We start from the raw sequence: 19531 nt of genomic DNA, 5'->3' as shown, positions 1-19531 counted from the left end.
TGAACTGGCACAAAGGTATGTTCAGACATTCAGACACTGCTAAGAGTTTCTGGTTTGACCACCTTGACATTTGGAGCAGACACAAAAGAATCTGGGAGGATAAATCCCACTGACTGTTCTTCTGTATACATAAATCAGGCCTGGGCTGTGGTCGAAACCCTCAGTTATTGGACTGTGCTTTAAATCAGGCTCCAAATTCTTGGACCGTCTTGCGCCGGTCCAAGAATTTCACCTCTAGCAGCACAATACAAATGCCCCCGGCCGTCCCTCTTAATCATGGCCCCAGTTCAGAGAGAAAACCCACAAAATAGAACCGGAGTCCTATTCCATTATTCCTAGCTGTCCCTTGCCTACAGATTGAGTATCAGTCAGTGTCTGTTACACTCATGGTGAATTTTTTTTAATTGATTTTTAAATGTGGGGCATTATAAAAGCAGCTCTATCTAGTCATGAATGCTAATAAAGAAAAACAAGTGAAGGATATACACCTTACTAATGGTCTTTTGTGGTATTGAGAAATCTCCTGGATAAGGTTAATAACATGCACTGGAGCTGTGTAAAATTAATATTCACTCATTTATGAAGGAGGAAGTTCATAATGCAAAAGTTACTAATACCTATTACAGGATGTTCACAGGATGTGTGACAGATAATGCAGGACAGCGCAAGAGCACATGGTAGCAAAGTGTATTTGAAGGCAATCAATATATTTGAAGTCTGGTCTCTGGTAGGGTCATCCAAACAAAGACAGCACAGATGGGCATCACCATATATGTTAAATTGGACCCATTATATTTTTCCTTATTTTCTTTTATATATTAATATTTTATTTATTTTCATTATTTCATTATTTTTATTTTACTTATACTATATATAAATTCCCTATATATAATACACACCCAGTTACATTGGAGGATGATCATACTAAATGTATTTGCATAAAATGACATCAATGTAGTGCTCTAAATGCTCTTTCTGTTTTTTTCCTGCTCTTCTTGCTTCTGATGTTAATTAGAATTGGTATGGGAAGACAACTTTGAATGGGAAGGAGCTAAAAACCTCTTGTTCCAGACAGTGTAAGAATTGAGGGGCTCCACCAAAGCCCAGCACAAGTAAACCGTGAATCATGTAAAGGTACTAAATCAAAGTACAAGAACTTGCTAGTACCTGGGTGGAAATGACCATATTGTTTAAGGTATCTTTCAGTCCAATTGATATCAACTTTATGTGCAGAATTCACCACTTTAAACACCAACACTATTCTTCTTAATGCAAGTGCAACTTTAAAAGAATATTTTTATACTTTAAGAAATCTGTTTTCTTCTCAACAGACATGGCACGAAGGATAGCACATAACATTTGTTATGAAGCTAGTGGCACAAACTAGCTAGCTCAGTTTAGCAATAAGGTGGCTACAGATTAACAACTAGCTTAACAGCCCCATGTAAAGATAATTGCTTTAAATTATAAGGAACAATAAGCTATCACGTATAATTACATAAGATAGATTTTGTTATTAACATTCATGTCATGTGTGGTAATGGTAGTAAGGGTACATGTATTTTGGCCTGACAACTGTTACAAGCTTCTCTATTAGGGTATGTAATGGCAAAGAAAATGACTCCTACATTTAAGTTAGATCCAATCTTCACTTGTCATTTAGATCTTTAAAATCCCAAGATAGTAAAAGTCATGCTCAGCTCAGCTACAGCTACAGAAGCCTGGCCACCACTGCACTGTAAGAGCAATATAATACTAAATACTGAAGGCATTAATTGAGACAAAGAATTCAATTCATTAATAGGTGCTGTTTTCCCATTTTTTTTTATTATTAGAGTTCTCTTAGTTTACACTGGAAAAAATGAGGTACTGTGTCTATGTGACAAAGAAAAGAAAGTCTCATAATAATAATAATAATAATAATAATGACAACACAAGATGAAAAAGAAACATTCTGATGCAGGATTTCCAACCAAAGTAACAGGACAGACATCTGGGGACACAACACTCCTCAAGTGTTTCGACTGGAATTACTTGGAGGACAAGCACCTGTACTTTAATATACAGAGCTTAAGAGTGGAGATAGTTTTGAAGACACGATCACTGACAGCAACGAGTGAGGTCCCCGAGCAACATGAGGAAACAGCTGGCAGTCAAGTTAAGATAACTGGTGCCTCTGAGATACAGAAGCAAAATAGCCTCACTTTCATTGTAACCGTTGAGCTGAGACAGATAGATGAAAACAACACTGTAGAAATGTAAAAACACAAACAAACCCAAAGAGCTACCAGAAGATTCCATTATGTTGATTTCACCTACCAAAAACAGAAGTCACAAAGGGCTAAAAAAGCATTTTGAGACATGTGCAAGAATAGATCTAACATCGTTCATGTCGTCATTCCAGAAATCGGTCTTTAACTTCATCCACCACTACTTCAATATTTAATGATATGTGTTGTATGAAAACAATGACATGGATTAAATAGTCCTTGGATTGCAGCAAAAAAAGCCAAAACCGTTCAAATGGATACAAAAATAAAGCGACAACACTCTGCACCTCTTTTAACCAAGCAAATAAGCTTTAAGCTCTGCATCCAACCCTTCATTTGACATGCTTTTAGGAATGCAGTAATAACTCAGTACTGAAGCTTTAAATGAGCTACACATGTACACCAACAACTACTTCATTCAAGACCTACAGGGAAATAAATAGTTATTTCAAACGCCATAAAAACAATTCTCCACAACTATGCACCGCCAGTTTCAGGATCAGCCACACAACTTTTTAAGCATAATGCTAAGACTTGACTATTACTGTCAGAAATGCTCATCAGAAGTATGAACAAGGGAGGGGTGTGTGAGGGAGAGTCCAGAGACAAGAGAAGGAGACAAGTTATCGTGATAGGAGGGTGCCGAAAACTAAGTGCTGAAGTGGGCTTCTTCTTCTTTATTGGTAGGTTTCGTGTTTACGCTTCAACCTCGAAGCCCATGCCGACTTTGTGTCCGCCGGCGTTGAAGTTCTTGCCATCAATGAGAGCTGAGAGGGTGACCTTAACACCTGCACAGACACAGTCATAACGTTGTAGATACACTTTCAATTTTAGACCTGTTCAAAAAAGTTGACATGGGGGCACGAGTATCAGTGCGTCTATCCTATCCTAACTATCCTGTATAAGTGTGTGGTGTAAATTTCAAAGCACATGGTTTGCCCCTTCTTGCTTGATCAAGATCTTAACTCCTGAATTTCTTAGTCAAGGTTGCCCTCACAAGCTTCAAATTTTCGATCGACTGAAACGGGTTAAAATAAAAACATTTTGTACAACCAAACAAGTTGTTATGCTGTGTAACATGTAAATAAAACAAAGTGCAATGACTTGCAAACATCATAAACTCATATTTTATTCACATTAGAACATTAAAAAAACACAAACATTTCAAATGTTTACATTTTACTATTTCATGAAAACTATTAGCTTTTAATTTAGTGGCAGCCATACATTTCAAAATAGCTGGGACAAGAGCAAAAGGTCAATAACATGAGTATGGGGGTATGGGTATAAAGAGAGCATTTCAGAGAGCTAGAGTTTCTAAGAAGTAAAGACAGGGAGATATTTGAGTCTGCGGGGGAAAAAAAGTTGATATTCAGAATATTTTTAGAATAATGTACTTTAATTTTACGTTAAGATGTAATATATAATTGTGAAGACTTTGAATATCTCAGGATCTAAAATGCACCATTAATAGGGAAAGTTCTATGGTTTTAGTAAACAGACAAGATCTTTTACAGGGAAGAGCGTTCATGGTTCAGACAGTGCTAAACTCCATACTGTATATGTTACAGGAGCATGGCTTCATATTCGAAGATTCTAGCTGCTTAACTGGCCTGTCTGCAGTCTAGATCTTAAACCATAGGTGTCAAACTCTGGCCCGCGGTCCAAATTTGGCCCGCAGCCTAATTACATTTGGCCCGCGAAGCCATACCAAATTACTATTAGAGCTGGCCTACTGGTATTATACAGCTAATATATATATTGTTTAGTATTAAGCTTTGCTTGTTCCATATTCAGTTTTTCAGCAAAACTTATTTGAGTCCATAAGAAAAGATTCATTCTTATATCTGGAGGAAGATTTTTTTTTCAATAAATATTAATGTTAGCCCGTGACTTTGTTCCAGTTTTGAATTTTGGCCCACTGTGTATTTGAGTTTGACACCCCTGCCTTAAACCAACTAAAAATATTTGGTGCATCACAATCTGTTGTTTGCTTAGAATCATATATGCAACAAGAATATGAAAACATTCCCCTCGCAAATGTCCAGCAACTGGTTTCCTCATTATCTAGACATTAACGTACTACTGTGTTACTGCCATCAAATTCATTATGACCTATTTTTTTTCTTAGAATTTTTATACCAAACTTAGTTTAAACAAGTGATTTTTTTTACTTTCTATTCTGAATAAAAATTCAGTTTGTGAGATTTGCAAGTCATGGATTTACATATTATATACCATTGTATTGTATGGTCTTTACCTTACAATATAAAGCGCCTTGAGGCAACTGCTGTTGTAAATGGTGCGACATAAATAAAATTGAATTTAATTGAAAAATATCAGTTTTTTTGGAAATGGGGTTGTATTTTTAAACAACCAAGATCTTCCTGTGTAGGTTGGGAAAGTATTTTGCTGGGTGCCAATGGCACAGTTGAGGAAGGTAACTCACCTGGTCGAAGGCTCTGGGTGTAGCCTATTCCGATCAGACTGGCATTGTTCACTTTGGCCTGTAGGGGAAACATGACAAGGCGTCAGACACAACAGCACAACGGTTTGTGAGAATATGCTTCAGCAACAGTGCATGTGAATGTGAAGAGTCAGTCCTCACAGACAGAGAGGCATCTTTGTCCAGCTTGTATTTGGCAGCAATGCCGAAACGAGTGTTGTTGCTGCCAGCTGTCCAGGCCAGAGTAACCGCTGTCTCCAACTCGTCATTTACCTTTTGGTAGATGGAGCCGCCAAACTCAGTCCCGTCATTACTGAGAGAGAACAGACATTTATTTACTTAAGCAAACAGAAGTCTATCCTGCAGACCAGTCTCCAAATTATAAATTCATCCCTCTTTGTATTCCACTTATGACAACCCATAATGAAATTAGTAACTGATGCCCAAAAATGTGTTTTAGGTCACTGGGACAATTTGCCACTAAATTCAAATCAGTTCCAAGTGAACATTTCCATGAGAAAAGTCTGGTTCGAGATGGGAGGAGACACAAATCCTGTGGGGTAGTTGCTCTTGGGGTAGAAGGGTAGAGGGGTAGAAGCAAATCAAGTCCAATATGAGGATATTCTGTCTGTGGGTTTGAACAACCTTTAAAAAAAATGCTTCCACCCAGCAGGTTTTTGTGCAGAGCTTTGACTACAGCAACAGAAGTTAGATATGTGATGCCCATGATTTGAAAAAGCAACAAAGCATCTTCACAAACTGTTTATGTACGTATGTAAAATCACTCACACATTGGTGTGAAGCTGGAAGTCCCCGGCCCTGTATCCGAGTGCAAAGTTGTTCTGAGCCAGTTTGGATTTGGCCGTATCAAAGGCCATCTGATAGCCTGCCAGCCAGCCTTCATAGCCCAACACAGCAGAAGCGTGGATGATGGGACCCTCAAAGTCAACATCGCAGCCAATATTCATATAGTCACGCTTGTAGCCAGTCTTGAGCTTGCCACTCTTCTTGCTGAAAAGTTGGTTAATCACAGTGATGAGCCATTAAAATACCAAAACCAATGACAACAATAAATTCCAATTTATCTGGAAACAATATGATGTATTGAATTCCCAGATCACACAGCTCCATGCTGTTAAAAAACTATTTAAACCACATGAATGAGCCACACTTTTGCATAAGCTGACATGTTCTGTTATTACTGTAAACACAACTCTAATTAGATTCTGACACAGACAGAGTAGGAAAGTCAAAAATATATTAGTAGAGAGGGAATGCTTTGATAAGGGCATGCCAAGAGAAACAGAGTGGCCAATAAGTTAAAGGAAATATAAGACACTGAGAAATCAGCTTATTCTTTGAGACTCTGTAGCGGTACATTACTATACATCAACATGGATACAATAAGTAAGAATAACAACATTAATTATTAGAGGCATTGAAGTACGCAGAAGAACTTTCAAATTTGAATATATTCGAGGTGTAGTTGTTAGATGTTACTAATAATTATAGGAACCTCTATGTGTGTCCATCTTTTGTCAGCACACAATAACATGTAAAGAGTGAGGTCAGCTGGATGAAAACTTCTCTTATCTGTTGATCTATCAGATTTGGAAAATATTAGTAAACTAAGTGTACAGCTTTTACTATATCGGTAGTTAAAGGTTTAAAAAGGAGGACTGAATTTGAGGATACAAGAAGTTTAAAGCATGCAGCTAATTATTAACAAGGCAAGAGTGGAAAAAAGAGTCAGCACTCTGTTTATCCAGGATTGACCCAAAGTTAATACTGATTACATAACACAGTATAAGTCACACAAACCAATAAATGGAGTCTCACCCTGTGTTTGGTACAAAAGATGTATCCAAGCCAACTTTCAGTCCTTGAGCCAGCTATAGGTAAAGTAAAACTTGGAGTCAATAGTTTTTTTTAGGAACATTTAAACAATTAAATCAGTTTCTTAACCACAAACACACACCTGGTCCTCCACAGTGACTTCAGTACCCAGGGTGTTATCTGTGTTCCACTTCTGGTTGACGCTCAGGCCTAGCTCCTTCATCTTGTACTTGGTCTCCAGGCTCCCTGAGGCCTTCCCTGTATCTGTGTTACTGGAGCCAGATGTGTTGAACTCCTGGTGAAGGACCAATTAGCACAAAGCATGAGTGTGGAACGCAGGGTATTGTTGCGCAGATTGTTGAATTGTTGGATATCAAAATGGAAAAAGGAACTGAGACCAAATATAATTAGTCATGTCAAAAATACAGTGATAATCATCAGCATGTACTCTACATATTAAACAATACAGATACACTGACATAATAAGACAGTCTCACAGATGAATGCATGCAAGACACTAATGAGGCAGAAGACAAACAAAGTGAACACAAAAACAATGATAAACATGATGATTACAACAAAGTGATTATCTAAACTGCCACTGACAATAAGCACTAGAACACTTTTTCTAAACAAGAGTGCATGCTTAAAAACAAAGGAAAAAAGAGAACCTTGAAAAATATATGTAAGAATGCAATGTAATTCTCAGACAGTGGCTGTTGCCCTGACTTGCATTTATTAAAATAAGATTAGACTGCTTTTATGCATAGTGAAATGAGTAAGAACAGTGCCAAGTCATTAGAAAAACACAAATCCACCTCCCAATGTTAATAAGACATTTTTCTGTACTGGCATATCAACATCAGTCCTACCAGCAGAAATGTATTCTAGTTCCGATCACACCCATTCAAGTCAACAATGAAGATTCCACCAAATTCAACGCAGCATGGTTCAGAATTGGCTTTTAGCCTTGTGTCACTAAAATCACAATATTGTCAAAAATGTTACCGGATGCCAAGATGATTTTAGAGCCCTCTAAATGTTACCGGATGTGTATAGAATAGAGATATATATACAGCTACCACACATGAATGCTGTAGCAAATGTAAACAATATTAAATGGACTGGATCTTATACAACATGCCTCTTTAACCTATATTCATACAGGCACTTTTTTCTATACCTAAGTGCTTTCTGTGTAACATTAATCCAATTCTTTCATGTGATGGATGCGTCAAAAACCAACTTGGGATTCAGTACTTTGCCCAATGATACTTTGGCAGACTGGAGAAGGCAGGGATTGAACCACCAATAAAAAAAAAGTACTTTATAACAGAAGGTAAGGTCAGCTAATTAATCCATATCCTGAGCCTGAATTTAGCTGGCACTTTTCAATGTATTTTATAAGCTAACCCTCTCAGCTAACGATCACAGATTTATACAGCACAGCCCAATTACAGCTAGCTAGCTAACGGTATCTAGCTTGCCAACATCATTGCCAGTAAAATAATATCTGAAAGGTAATACGAGTTAGATAGTGTTCCAAATTACTTAAGGTAGCATTGTACAGAAATCTGTAATCTGTTAAAAAGTAATGCAACATGTGGCATTGTTTTTGTTTTGTTTTTTTATTTCAAATTTTATTTTCAAAGCAAATTATATTTGATTTAAATTACAATCAGGGCTTTTCTCTAAATAAATTCTTTATTACAAAGTACATTTAAAGTGGTGCCCTGCTGATGATTTTTGTATCGACAAGTCTTTCAGTGTGTGCTAACGATAACTAATTTCATTTTACATGTCAAAGCAGAAAAAAAACCTGAGGTAATGATCAGATAAGTCATCACCACACACTATGTATGCGTCGCAAAACAACATATGTATATGAATCAACAACATATCTCTGTGTGAAAATCTGTCAACGAACTGAGACAACGGCAGCACAGTTTCTGTGATTGTACTTCTGTGAGTCCAAAGAGATGGTCCTTTAGCAAATCTCAATTCAGACACAAATATAAGAAAAGTCAATGCAGCTGTATTAGAGACTGACTAATACATGCATCATGTTGTGACAAAGGCCTTCATAGCACATGATGTCCAATAGGGCTGTGCGATATGACCAAAATCTCATATCCCGATATAAGAATTCTATCGTCGATAACGATATAAATCACAAAAATGTAACATTTTCTGTAAATTCTGTGAATCTCGGGCAGCTCGACTTGCTTGAAGTGTTTCCAGCTGGGCGTCATGTAGCTGGAGTTGTAACAGTGACCATCAAAATGATGAAAAAATATTGCCGTAAACAGTTTATTTTGCGACACCACGAAACAAACGATAGCGTAAAATGAAATGATAGATGTTTTTATATCATCATCCGATATATATCGTTATATCAAACAGCCCTAATGTCCAAGTTAAACTGTTCTAAAAGCTTAGTCACCATTACTGAAGCTACCAAACAAACACAGACACTGCTTCCATCTTTAACACACTCAGGTGACATTTTATGGCATTTAAGAAAGATTGTGTGACTAAGAACCTCATCAATTACCTAGTAACTGACCAGGAACAGCCCTAGTCATTTCCCTGGTTAACTGCAAACTGATCAGTGTTAAGTCATTCGATTCATCCTATAATACAGAACACGACAATCAAAGTTACTGAGCTGTTTTGCTCTAGAGTAAAGGGGGCTGTTGACAGAATAATGAAACAATGCCATTCAGATTTTTTTTAAATAGCTATAAAAGTGTAGTGCAGCCCTGCCACCCAATGCATCTTTTTGCTTTCTTCCCGTTTTTAAATTCCTCCAAGTCTCTTCTTTTCCTTATTTTCTCTCATACATACACTGAACAAAAATATAAACGCAACACTTTTGTTTTTGCTCCCATTCCCCATGGGATGGACGTAGAGACCTAAAATTCATTCCAGATACACAATATAACCATCCCTCCCAAACAGTGGTCACAAATCAGTCCAAATGTGTGGTAGTGGGCACATCTGCTATATTGAGATAATCCATCCCACCTCACAGGTGTGCCACATCAGGATGCTGATCTGACATCATGAGTAGTGCACAGGTGTACCTCAGACTGCCCACAACAAAAGGCCACCCTGGAATGTGCAGTTTTTTGCGCTATTGGGGGTCTGGGGACCCAGAACCGGTCAGTATCTGGTGTGACCACCATTTGCCTCATGCAGTGCAACACATCGTCGCATGGAGTCTATCAGATTGTCAATTGTGGCCTGTGGAATGTTGGTCCACTCCACTTCAATGGCTGTGCGAGGTTGTTGGATATTCATGGGAACTGGTACACGCTGTCGTATACGCCGGTCAAGCACATCCCGAACATGCTCAATGGGTGACATGTCCGGTGAGTATGCTGGCCATGCAAGAACTGGGACATTCTCAGCTGCCATCTGCCCTGAACAATGTGAACCATGATTCATCCGTGAAGCGCACACCTCTCCAACGTGCCAGACGCCATCGAATGTGAGCATTTGCCCACACAAGTCTGTTACGGCGACGAGCTGGAGTCAGGTCAAGACCCCGATGAGGACAACGGGCATGCAGTTGAGCGTCCCTGAGACGGTTTCTGACAGTTTGTGCAGAAATTGTTTGGTTGTGCAAACCAATTGTTCCAGCAGCTGTCTGGGTGGCTGGTCTCAGACGATCTTGGAGGTGAACCTGCTGGATGTGGAGGTCCTGGGCTGGTGTGGTTACACGAGGTCTGCGGTTGTGAGGCCGGTTGGATGTGCTGCCATATTCTCTGAAACGCCTGTGGAGATGGCTTATGGTTGAGAAATGAACATTCAATGCACGGGCGACAGATCTGGTTGGCATTCCTGCTGTCAGCATGCCAATTGCACGCTCCCTCATTGCTTGTGGCATCTGTGGCATTTTGCTGTGAGACAAAACTGCACATTCCAGGGTGGCCTTTTGTTGTGGGCAGTCTGAGGTACACCTGTGCACTACTCATGATGTCAGATCAGCATCCTGATGTGGCACACCTGTGAGGTGGGATGGATTATCTCAATATAGCAGATGTGCCCACTACCACACATTTAATAATAATGGATACTTTATTGATCCCCATGGGGAAATTACTTGTTTTTCTCTGCATTTGACCCATTCACTCAGTGAAGCAGTGGGCAGCCCACTAAGCAGGCGCCCGGGGAGCAGTGTGTAGGGACGGTACCTTGCTCAGGGGTACCTCAGGGTAGCCGTTAAGTGGATTCGAACCGCCGACCTTCCGATCATGGGGCGACCACTTTACCTACTGAGCTATCCCTGCCCCATTTGGACTGATTTGTGACCACTGTCTGGGAGGGATGGTTATATTGTGTATCTGGAATGAATTTTAGGTCTCTACGTCCATCCCATGGGGAATGGGAGCAAAAACAAAAGTGTTGCGTTTATATTTTTGTTCAGTGTATCTTATTACAATGATGGCTGTTTGGGGTGGCTGTGACTCAGGAGGTAAAGGAAGATCGGTGCCTCGATTCCCCGCCAATTTATTCTCAATTTATTGGGAAATATACTTAACACCGAGTTGCCTCTGATGCATCCGCTGAAGTGGGAGTGTATGCGCAAATGTTAGACAAAGGGCTTGGATACAGAAAAAAGTGTGTGTGTGTGAGATTGTGTGAATGACGCTTGAGTAAAAAGACATTTACCACTGAACATGTTCAAAGTTTCAAATAATGAGGACTGGTTGTTTACAACTACCCTGACTGCTCTAAACAGTCGTTTTCAGAAGTTTTTTTTTTTTAACTCTTGGCTAAGCATGATGTCAGCAGGGAAATATCCCTCACATGGTATTCTCAGGCACACAGCACTAGTGATGAGCACCGAAGCCCCACCCACCCACTGTTCAAACCTTTTCTGTTCAAAATGTAACCAATCAGTGGCTAAAAAAGAAGAGAAGCTAAAATGTCTCGTTTCCACCAGTGAAATAAAGACCAAGTAAAACATAAATACAGGACTATTTTGAGCAGTAAAGGTAGCACAAAAAATTTAAATATTGAGCCTGAAATTAATATAATAGCTTAATAATATTCTTCTCCATTTTCTGGCATTTTATCAATCATACAACATACTGTTTGGTCAGGTATAATAATGCAAAAATAATGTAAAGGAGTACAACCCAAAGTAAAGACAATCTCCATAAAGAAATGGAAATAGTATAAATGAGTGTGAAGAGAGAGAAAATCATTTTTTCATGCTTTATGAATATTATAAAGACAAAAAAACAACTTAACCACAATAACAACTGAAAAAATGACTTGTAATTGAACAAAGGTTTAGGTAAGTTAACAGAACAGAAATCCATGGAAACTTGTTCTGAGTTACACAGACAGACAGAGCAGTCAGCCCTGACACCGATCTTACCATCTACATTAGAGAGCGAGCAGTCCAGGGCAGCAGCGTGGAGACAGAGCAGGGGTTAGGAAAGGTGACCAGAGAGACAGACAAGCCACAAATGCACACCTGCAGGCCTGTCATGTTTCTCAAGAACAGAGAGCACATTAAGCCAAGCAGGTCCACATTCGTCCACCTGAGATGTTTTTACACATGAACTCAACAGACGTGTTCTAATGGAAATAACTCTGTTTGGTTAAGGTGAGGGTCACCTGAAGGAAGCAGCACAGACAGTATATGACATTCAGTCACTTGCTATGAATTCTCTAAACAATCACCTATCAAATTGCCACACAGAGATTTAATGTCCAGTCTGTCTGGACTTCTGCCTTCGTGCAGGCAGCACAATGTCTAAAGAGTTCAGAGGTATAGTTTATGTGTGAAAACAGCTTTAAATCCCTTTCAGCTCCGAGTCACAGCAGGAGTCCAGTTACTGTAATTAAATAAGGCATTGAGCATGAGAGGGTACCTGTGCAGCAGGATTTGGAGGTTAGAGATTAGCATGAAAAGGCAAAGGAAAGGTGAAGAATAAAGAAAGAACATGAAAAGAAAAAAGTGTTCTCACCACTCCGCTTTGTGATTTGGTCTTGAGGTCCAGCTTCACAACACCAAAGCCTGATTGATTACAAAATATGAGTTAATAGTTATTATGTGCAAGACAAATCAGAGACAGGAAGGTTTAAAAAGGCATAATTTAACATTTTTAGATAGATTTCCTCCACAAAGGTGGTTTATTAATTGTAAAGACTAAGCCACGTTGTGGTCAGACTAGCTGTAACATCATTTTAAAATGTTAAACGAGCAACAGACGAGCTTGTAAACCTTCCTTCACGGTTTCCTACACAGACTTTACTTGGACAGGCTGCCCAGGTATGCTGGCGGGCACCCAATTTATTTACTAAAAGACAAGTTGATTTCTTTTGTTTTTTAAAATTCAATCACTGCTTACCAGTTACATCTGCTCATTCTCAAGTGCTTCACCACATTCGAGGTGCTGCTCTGACAGTTCTCCATTTCATTCAGCTTCCTTTAGAGACTCTTGTCTGTTGTTAGATTTATACAATTTATATACTCCATGAATTCATACATAAATTATATATTTTTTGTACATACTGGTATCTCCTTCAAAAAACAAATATGTACCTTATATGTACAAAACTGTAATTTCAGCGTTCAAAAAATGAGTATCTAATGTCTGAAATTATATCCAGACTTTTAGTTCTGTTCACATCAGTGTATTTATTAAATGTGTAGTGTGGATAAGAAGCACACAGAATAAGTTGTACTTTAGGAATTCCCCACAGTTAATAATTTACTCCTAAGCTTAAAACAGTGCTCACCATATCCCTTGCTGAATATATCTTTGGCGGCCTTGCCCAGGTCTGAGTATGCTGGAGGGACAGCCATTGTGCTGGAGAAGATAAAGGCAGATGTTTCTTTTGTCAAATTTGAAACTTCACAATATTCTACACAAGTGTTTAAAGGCTTAGCAGTAAAAACTCATCTTTAGAAACAGGGTATGACCATCCATGTTGTTCATCAATTGGTTATACTGCTCAGTTAAGTGCTCATACTGAATGAGCACTTAACAAAAGTTAAAGTCTCAGTGGTTTTTGTATATAGTCACAGGTTACTTCACTAGATATACATATTCAGCTGCTTTTTAAAAAAAATATCTAATCAGCCAATAACAAGGCCACTGCATTAAGGCATGGGTATAAAGATGGTCATGACCTGCTAAAGTTTAAACTGAGAACAGAGAATGTTTGCAGAGCATGTCTGAAACAGAGAAACTATCCAGTGAGCAGCAGTTCTCCATGAAAATGCCTTGATGCAAGAAGTCAGAGCACAATGGTCAGACTGCTTAAAGCTGACAGGAATGCAACAGTAACTCAAATAACCACTCATCACAACTAAGGTATGCAGAAGAGCATCTGTGAATTCACAACATGTTGAACCATGAAGCACATGAGTTGCAGCAGCAGAAGACCGCCTGTCAGCCAAGAACTGGAAACAGGTTCCATCAAGATCACAAGCCATTCTCAAACTGGGTTCTTGAACATGATAATGATTTTCATTGTACTTCATTCTTCACTGTCTCTACAGTCACCAGAACCTTTTTGAAAGTTGCTGACGTTTGAGATTTTTTGCTGAAGTCCCCATTTTGTTAGGATGGACTCCCGTGTACCTACTGAATGCAATAACTGCCTGTACCTGATTAAACAGTCGGGTTACCTATTGACATCCAGCAGAAGGGAACAAGCTGTTCTTTGATAGACTCCTTTTAAGCAAACAACAGTATTCAGGCAGAAACTGGTGTACTTTGGTTAAGCAAGAAGAGCCACCAAGCAATGCACTGAGTCAGGAAGGTCCAAAAAACCTCAAGCAGAAAACTGTTTCAATGCCCAATCCATTAGGTTCAACTCTATGCTGTTCTGTGTTTACTACACCACCAGTCAGCGGTTACGACCTGGAGAGCTACAGTGGTTTCACATGGGATTCACAAGCTGCACAAACACCTGGGTTAACTGCTCTGTTCTGTATCTCTTTTTCCTCGTGATCTCAAGAGCTTTGACAGACAATATAAGAATGAACCATAACCTGTACATGAACATCTACAGCGCAATACAGGACCAAATAACAAAGCTAAGCTGTGTTTTACACAGTGTCAACCTAACAGAAGCTACGCCAATGTTAAAACCACAACTAACATGTCCACTTGGATTCAAACCAGTTTCCACGAAACATAAGAATTTAAACAGTTGCCACAGTGAACATGAATCAAGTTCTGCTGCATTTTGGTTGTTGTGAGATGCATGCCATTGATGATGATGACTTTTACAAGGTGTTAAAGTGAGTAAACCTTTGATAATTAGTATGCAGGGTGCAAACAGCAAAGTGGCAGCAGTTTGTAGGTAATTCCCTCTAGCTACTGTACGCCAAGAGCTCTTTCTTGCGTATTTGTAATGGTCTTCTACTAAAGCATATACTGTGGTAAAGCGAGTTGACTTTAGTTCTGACAGCAGTACTGTAATTATCAGGCTCTGGCTCTCTCTTACTCTCATTATATTTGATGAAACATCTGCTGTTATTACTGCACTTATGGTAACCTACCCTACCTACCTACTATGTTGTTATTATATTATATTATATTATATTATATTATATTATATTATATTATATTATATTATAGGAAACCACTGCACACACGTTTGGGTGTGTGTGTGTGTGACAAGATATGCACTCACAGTAAGAGCAAGGAAATGAGAAACTAGCGGTACTGTACTGATGACTGATGTAACTCTAAATAGACTCACACGGAGCTCTAAACGAGACATGTGCAAAATAATTTGGTAAATAAGATAAAGCCACATTTCCATATATTTGTACACGCGCGCTAACTCATGAACCGGCTACGATTGCTGCATGAAGAACAAAAAACTCAATGTGGGATAGCATACAAAAGGGGGGCTCCGTGTTTCTTTCTCTACTGAATATACTGCAGTTATAATCGGACTATTACCTTATGTGTACAAGCAGCTGGTATAGATAAGTTCCCAAGTGACCAATGCTAAACAACAGCTCGTTCTGCTCATCGCAAACGTTCAGTGCTGCATCTCTTAGTTGGGACAAAGGATAGCAGATGGCCGGGAGGAAGGCGTATAGGGGGTTTGACAGTCAGTTAGCTGGTTGCTGTCTAAGTTGCACTGACACACTAACAAGCAAAAAATATGATAGTTGCGAGCATATTAGTGACACCCTACTCCTTTCCCAAGCACACACACGCATGCACACTTTTATATCCAGCTAAACAGAAACCCCACTGGTACGGCTGCTAAATCCGTGCCTAGCTTGACTGTTCTGTGTCGCTGCAATGGAGCTCTAGAAACCAATGAACCAAAGGATTTAACTGTGCACTGCAAAGCTAAACATCATTACATAACAGATACCGTTAGCTATACCGTTACAACATGCTAGCTGGACATCTAACCTTGGAGATAAACGCACAATTCTCAAAGAAGCAACAGCACATATAAATAACTACGCAGGGGTTATAAAGATCAGCGATGTGTTTAACATTTATCAGCACTGTTACCGATGCAGCAAAGGTATTTGCAAAAGGAGTCTGCACAGCCCGGAGCGTCCCTGGCGTGATGCGGTGGAGTGAATTGACAGCTAACCTAGCTTGGAAATGCTTATAACGGGGACAGGGCACAATGAAGGAGATCTATCATGGCGCATGCGCGCTATCGACTAGAAGCGAACAAAGAGGTATTATAAGAGCAAGAGATATATCTGAGACACTGTTAATGTGAGGCAGTAAACGTTTATTAGAACACAGAGGCGGACAACAACGTGCCTTATTCGTGGACGCTTAGTCTTTGGACATTAATGCAGCTTTCAGACTGTCAGTCACATTTACTGTATCTTACTGTAGATAGATATACTGTGTGTCCAGGAGACGTGGCAGAAAGGAAGCAAGTTCTTCCCTTCCACCTGGGAAGAGAAATGGAGCAGAGGTAGTTTTGAAGGAAGAGAAGGCATGAGGCATGAGTTTGAAGCTGGAAATCAAAGGGGTGATGTAAAATGTTGTCAATCCATATATCCCAGAGGTTGGAAGACAAAGAAGAGAAAGAGGAATTTAGTAAGTTAGACGAAATGGTAGAGAGTATCCCAAGGATAGATAGGTTGGTGAACAGACTTGGATGGAATGGAAATGTATGTGAACGGAAGACATGTGATGAGGATGGGTTGGGTAGGGGTGGTGTTAAAGAGAGAAATGCAGGACAGATGGTAGTGGATTTTGGAAAAAGGATGAAAATAGCTGTGGTGAACACAAAGTTAAAAAATAGGAGGGAATATAGGGTGAGGTATAAGAGTGGAGGAATGACTGATCATTTCTTCCTGACTGGCAGCTCCATCTTCAACATCCTGTTGCTAAGTATGGAAGACAATGAATGTGGAAACATCAGTCGTCATACAGTTTTTGTGCTTTTGGACATATATTCTGGTCATTTACTTTTATGTGCTGTTATCTGAAATAAAACTGAATTAGTCTGATATATCAGCTTGTAAAGAGATTGTGAGGAAAGAACCACTGTGAGTTTTGGTGTTGAAGAAATGCCAGTTGAAATTGAACTCATGTAATACCACTTTTTAATGGATTTTAAATGCTATTTCTATAGAACCCTTGTGCTTAAACTGAGCACTCAAAGCACATTTTCCTATAAGCCTCAGTCACCCAAGCAGACATCAGACATTCATTCAAGGATTTTTCTCTATACCTAAGCACTTTGTCTAATCTTCATGCACATTCCGATAGATGGCAACTTGGGATTTAGTGGTTTCCTTAAGGACACTTCGACATATAGACTGGAGTAGCCGGGGAACTGATCCATCAACCTTCAGTTTGATAGATGACCCATTCTACTGGTATAGTGAGTCAATGCAACTTTTATTTAAACACTCAAAAGAACATTTGTCTATTTCTGGGACCAGCACTCCAATACAGGAAGTCTGGATCCGCTCTCTAACTAATCCTAATCTCTGATCCTATGAGTATTACCCAGTTGGCAATACAGAGCTTAAATGGGGCAGATGGTTGAGGGGACTCGCCCAGTTCTAATTGCCTCAAAAGTCATCCATGTGTCTACCCTGCCTCCACAGATAAAAACCAGACTCTGAGTAGTTTTACATGCCCGGTCAGTATCTTACCAGCCACACCAATTCCGACAACTGCCCTGTAGATTAGTGCACTTGGTAACAAACTGTGTTAAATATAACAGGTTGGAAAACTAAGCCCCAAGGGTCAGTTACTTTTAAAGGGCTGGAGTAACCTGTACGAGTTATTTATACTAATGCAGATTAATACTCAGGTTTTAACCTTTACTGTTTCACAAAGGGTTAAAAAGGGAATGTCCACTCCTTAGATTTTTTTTTATTAGAACAATTTAGCAAGAACAAAGCAAAGGGGGAATCAAATCATCTGAATTATACTTATCTAATGAACCTACTCTGAGCTAATGCTAACTTTTGTCTGATCTTTGTGAGGAGAAAAGTTGGAGAGAACAGGCACATCCAGATCTGAAGTTGTGCTTATCTCTGTGCTCTGTGAAGTCCTCTTGATTCTATAATATAACACGGCAAAAATGAGCAGAGGAAAAGGCAAAAAATACAAGACCGATTTGCAGGTTAATAGTTTGGGCAGCTGTTAAATCCTCTGGCATCTCTGCAGCACTTTTCGGCCGTGAACATCTTACAAAGGGCAGAAATCTTTATCTCATCTGCACAAGATTTTTATACCCAGTCATCCCTTCTCTTTCTGGACATTACATTTTCTGAGATGACATCTGGCCTCACCCACTCTGACATCCATAGACTGTTGTTGACTACTAATCACCCGGTGTCCAGTCACACCTTATCATCCTCTCTCTGACTTTTCCACATGCATGATTTAAAGCAAAGTTTAAACTTTAAAATCACTTAATTACATTTTCTTCTTTGCTGTGTTATTCTTTGTGTTGAAAATTCTATTACATATGAACATTCAATCAAATATAAATACAATTCAGTTCATGTTTCATTCAGTTTATGCAATTTTATTTCAATTAGCTTATTCTCATATGTACATCCATTTTAGTAAATCCCTTTTTAATTCAAATACAAAGGAATACTTTCTCTCACTTCAAACTCAGTGTTTATTGATCACACTATACTCAGTACAATTTCTTTTATCGAATCAGTCATGTTAAAATCAGATATTCTTTTAGATCCGTGGCTCTTCAGCTTTGCTCCCTCCCTCCCTCCCTCCCTCCCTCCCTCCCTCACCCACTCACTCCAAAGTCAGACTCTCAGTGTGACAGAGGCCTGTCATTAGAACCATTATTTTCCAAGGTCCAAACTGGATCATGTCTACATAATCCAGACATTAGAACAGTTTTAATTACTCAAACTTCATTTCTCATGCAGCACATTAATCAGACTTATGCTTTTATTATATCTTTGATTAAGAATAAGGATGATTTACTATATTTTTCAAAAGCACATATAGAAAAAAAGTCTGTTGCAGCACTCTGCATCACTTTTAACATATAAGGCTGGATGTTAAAGACCTTTTACCCTCAGATGTGATGAGAAGCTGGGAGGACTTCAATCTCTCTCTGTCCCCAAATGGCATCTGGGAAAAGGCAAAGCCTCTTGAAGAAATGGGTACAGGGTTAAACATTAATACAAATCAAAGTTTAACTTCATCCAACTTCAGTTAATGTGATGTTAGATAAGCTATAGGAAAATTAATGGTTAAGCTAGAGCTCTGTGCGGAGGTCTTGAGCCACTGCACAGTTCATCATATTTTACTTCCAAGAAGTTACCTTATTGTAATTTTTAAAGTGGTCCTGTGAAATAGTTTTCCATCATTTAGAGTGTTTCACTGGACACTGGCTGCTTGTCATTTTCAGTCAAGTCCTTGTACCTTACAGTTTTCAGACACATGTTTTGTTTGTTTGTTTGTTTGTTAAGTCACTTAGGACCATTAAAAAAAAATCAACAGCAGATTTT

General features: G+C 39.1%; 1 protein-coding gene across 4 annotated transcripts; it reads right to left on the bottom strand.

Annotated features, from left to right (window-relative positions):
* Window positions 1–1797: 1797 nt before the first annotated feature.
* LOC113025376 (voltage-dependent anion-selective channel protein 2) lies at window positions 1798–19481 on the bottom strand. 4 transcript variants are annotated; one of them, XM_026173037.1, is made up of 11 exons: window positions 16071–16204; window positions 15498–15593; window positions 13315–13385; window positions 12540–12589; window positions 11945–11947; window positions 6695–6847; window positions 6556–6608; window positions 5506–5727; window positions 4879–5029; window positions 4720–4777; window positions 1798–3058 (listed from the first exon to the last, which is right to left on the bottom strand). In XM_026173037.1, the coding sequence occupies exons 3-11, from the start codon at window positions 13379–13381 to the stop codon at window positions 2967–2969; spliced, it is 849 nt and encodes a 282-aa protein (XP_026028822.1). In that variant the 5' UTR covers window positions 13382–13385; window positions 15498–15593; window positions 16071–16204; the 3' UTR covers window positions 1798–2966. The 4 variants fall into 4 exon arrangements, with proteins under 4 accessions (XP_026028822.1, XP_026028823.1, XP_026028821.1 ...); XM_026173038.1 differs by lacking the exons at window positions 15498–15593; window positions 16071–16204 and adding an exon at window positions 19094–19481; XM_026173036.1 differs by lacking the exon at window positions 15498–15593.
* Window positions 19482–19531: the final 50 nt, after the last annotated feature.

The sequence above is a fragment of the Astatotilapia calliptera genome, chromosome 7 (genome assembly GCF_900246225.1).
Source record: "Astatotilapia calliptera chromosome 7, fAstCal1.2, whole genome shotgun sequence".
Lineage (NCBI taxonomy): Eukaryota > Metazoa > Chordata > Actinopteri > Cichliformes > Cichlidae > Astatotilapia > Astatotilapia calliptera.
Note: the sequence above shows the minus strand (reverse complement) of the source record. Positions and strands in the feature narration are given on the sequence as shown.

What these genes read in the sequence shown, in the direction of transcription:
- LOC113025376 (XM_026173038.1), bottom strand. Translation starts at nt 13,381, where the DNA reads ATGGCTGTCCCTCCAGCATACTCAGACCTGGGCAAGGCCGCCAAAGAT. An exon ending in AAGTCACTGTGGAGGACCAG is followed by an intron (nt 6,609 to 6,694) that starts GTGTGTGTTTGT and finishes CTTTACCTATAG; the next exon opens with CTGGCTCAAGGACTGAAAGT. An exon ending in TTCCAGCTTCACACCAATGT is followed by an intron (nt 5,030 to 5,505) that starts GTGAGTGATTTT and finishes GTTCTCTCTCAG; the next exon opens with TAATGACGGGACTGAGTTTG.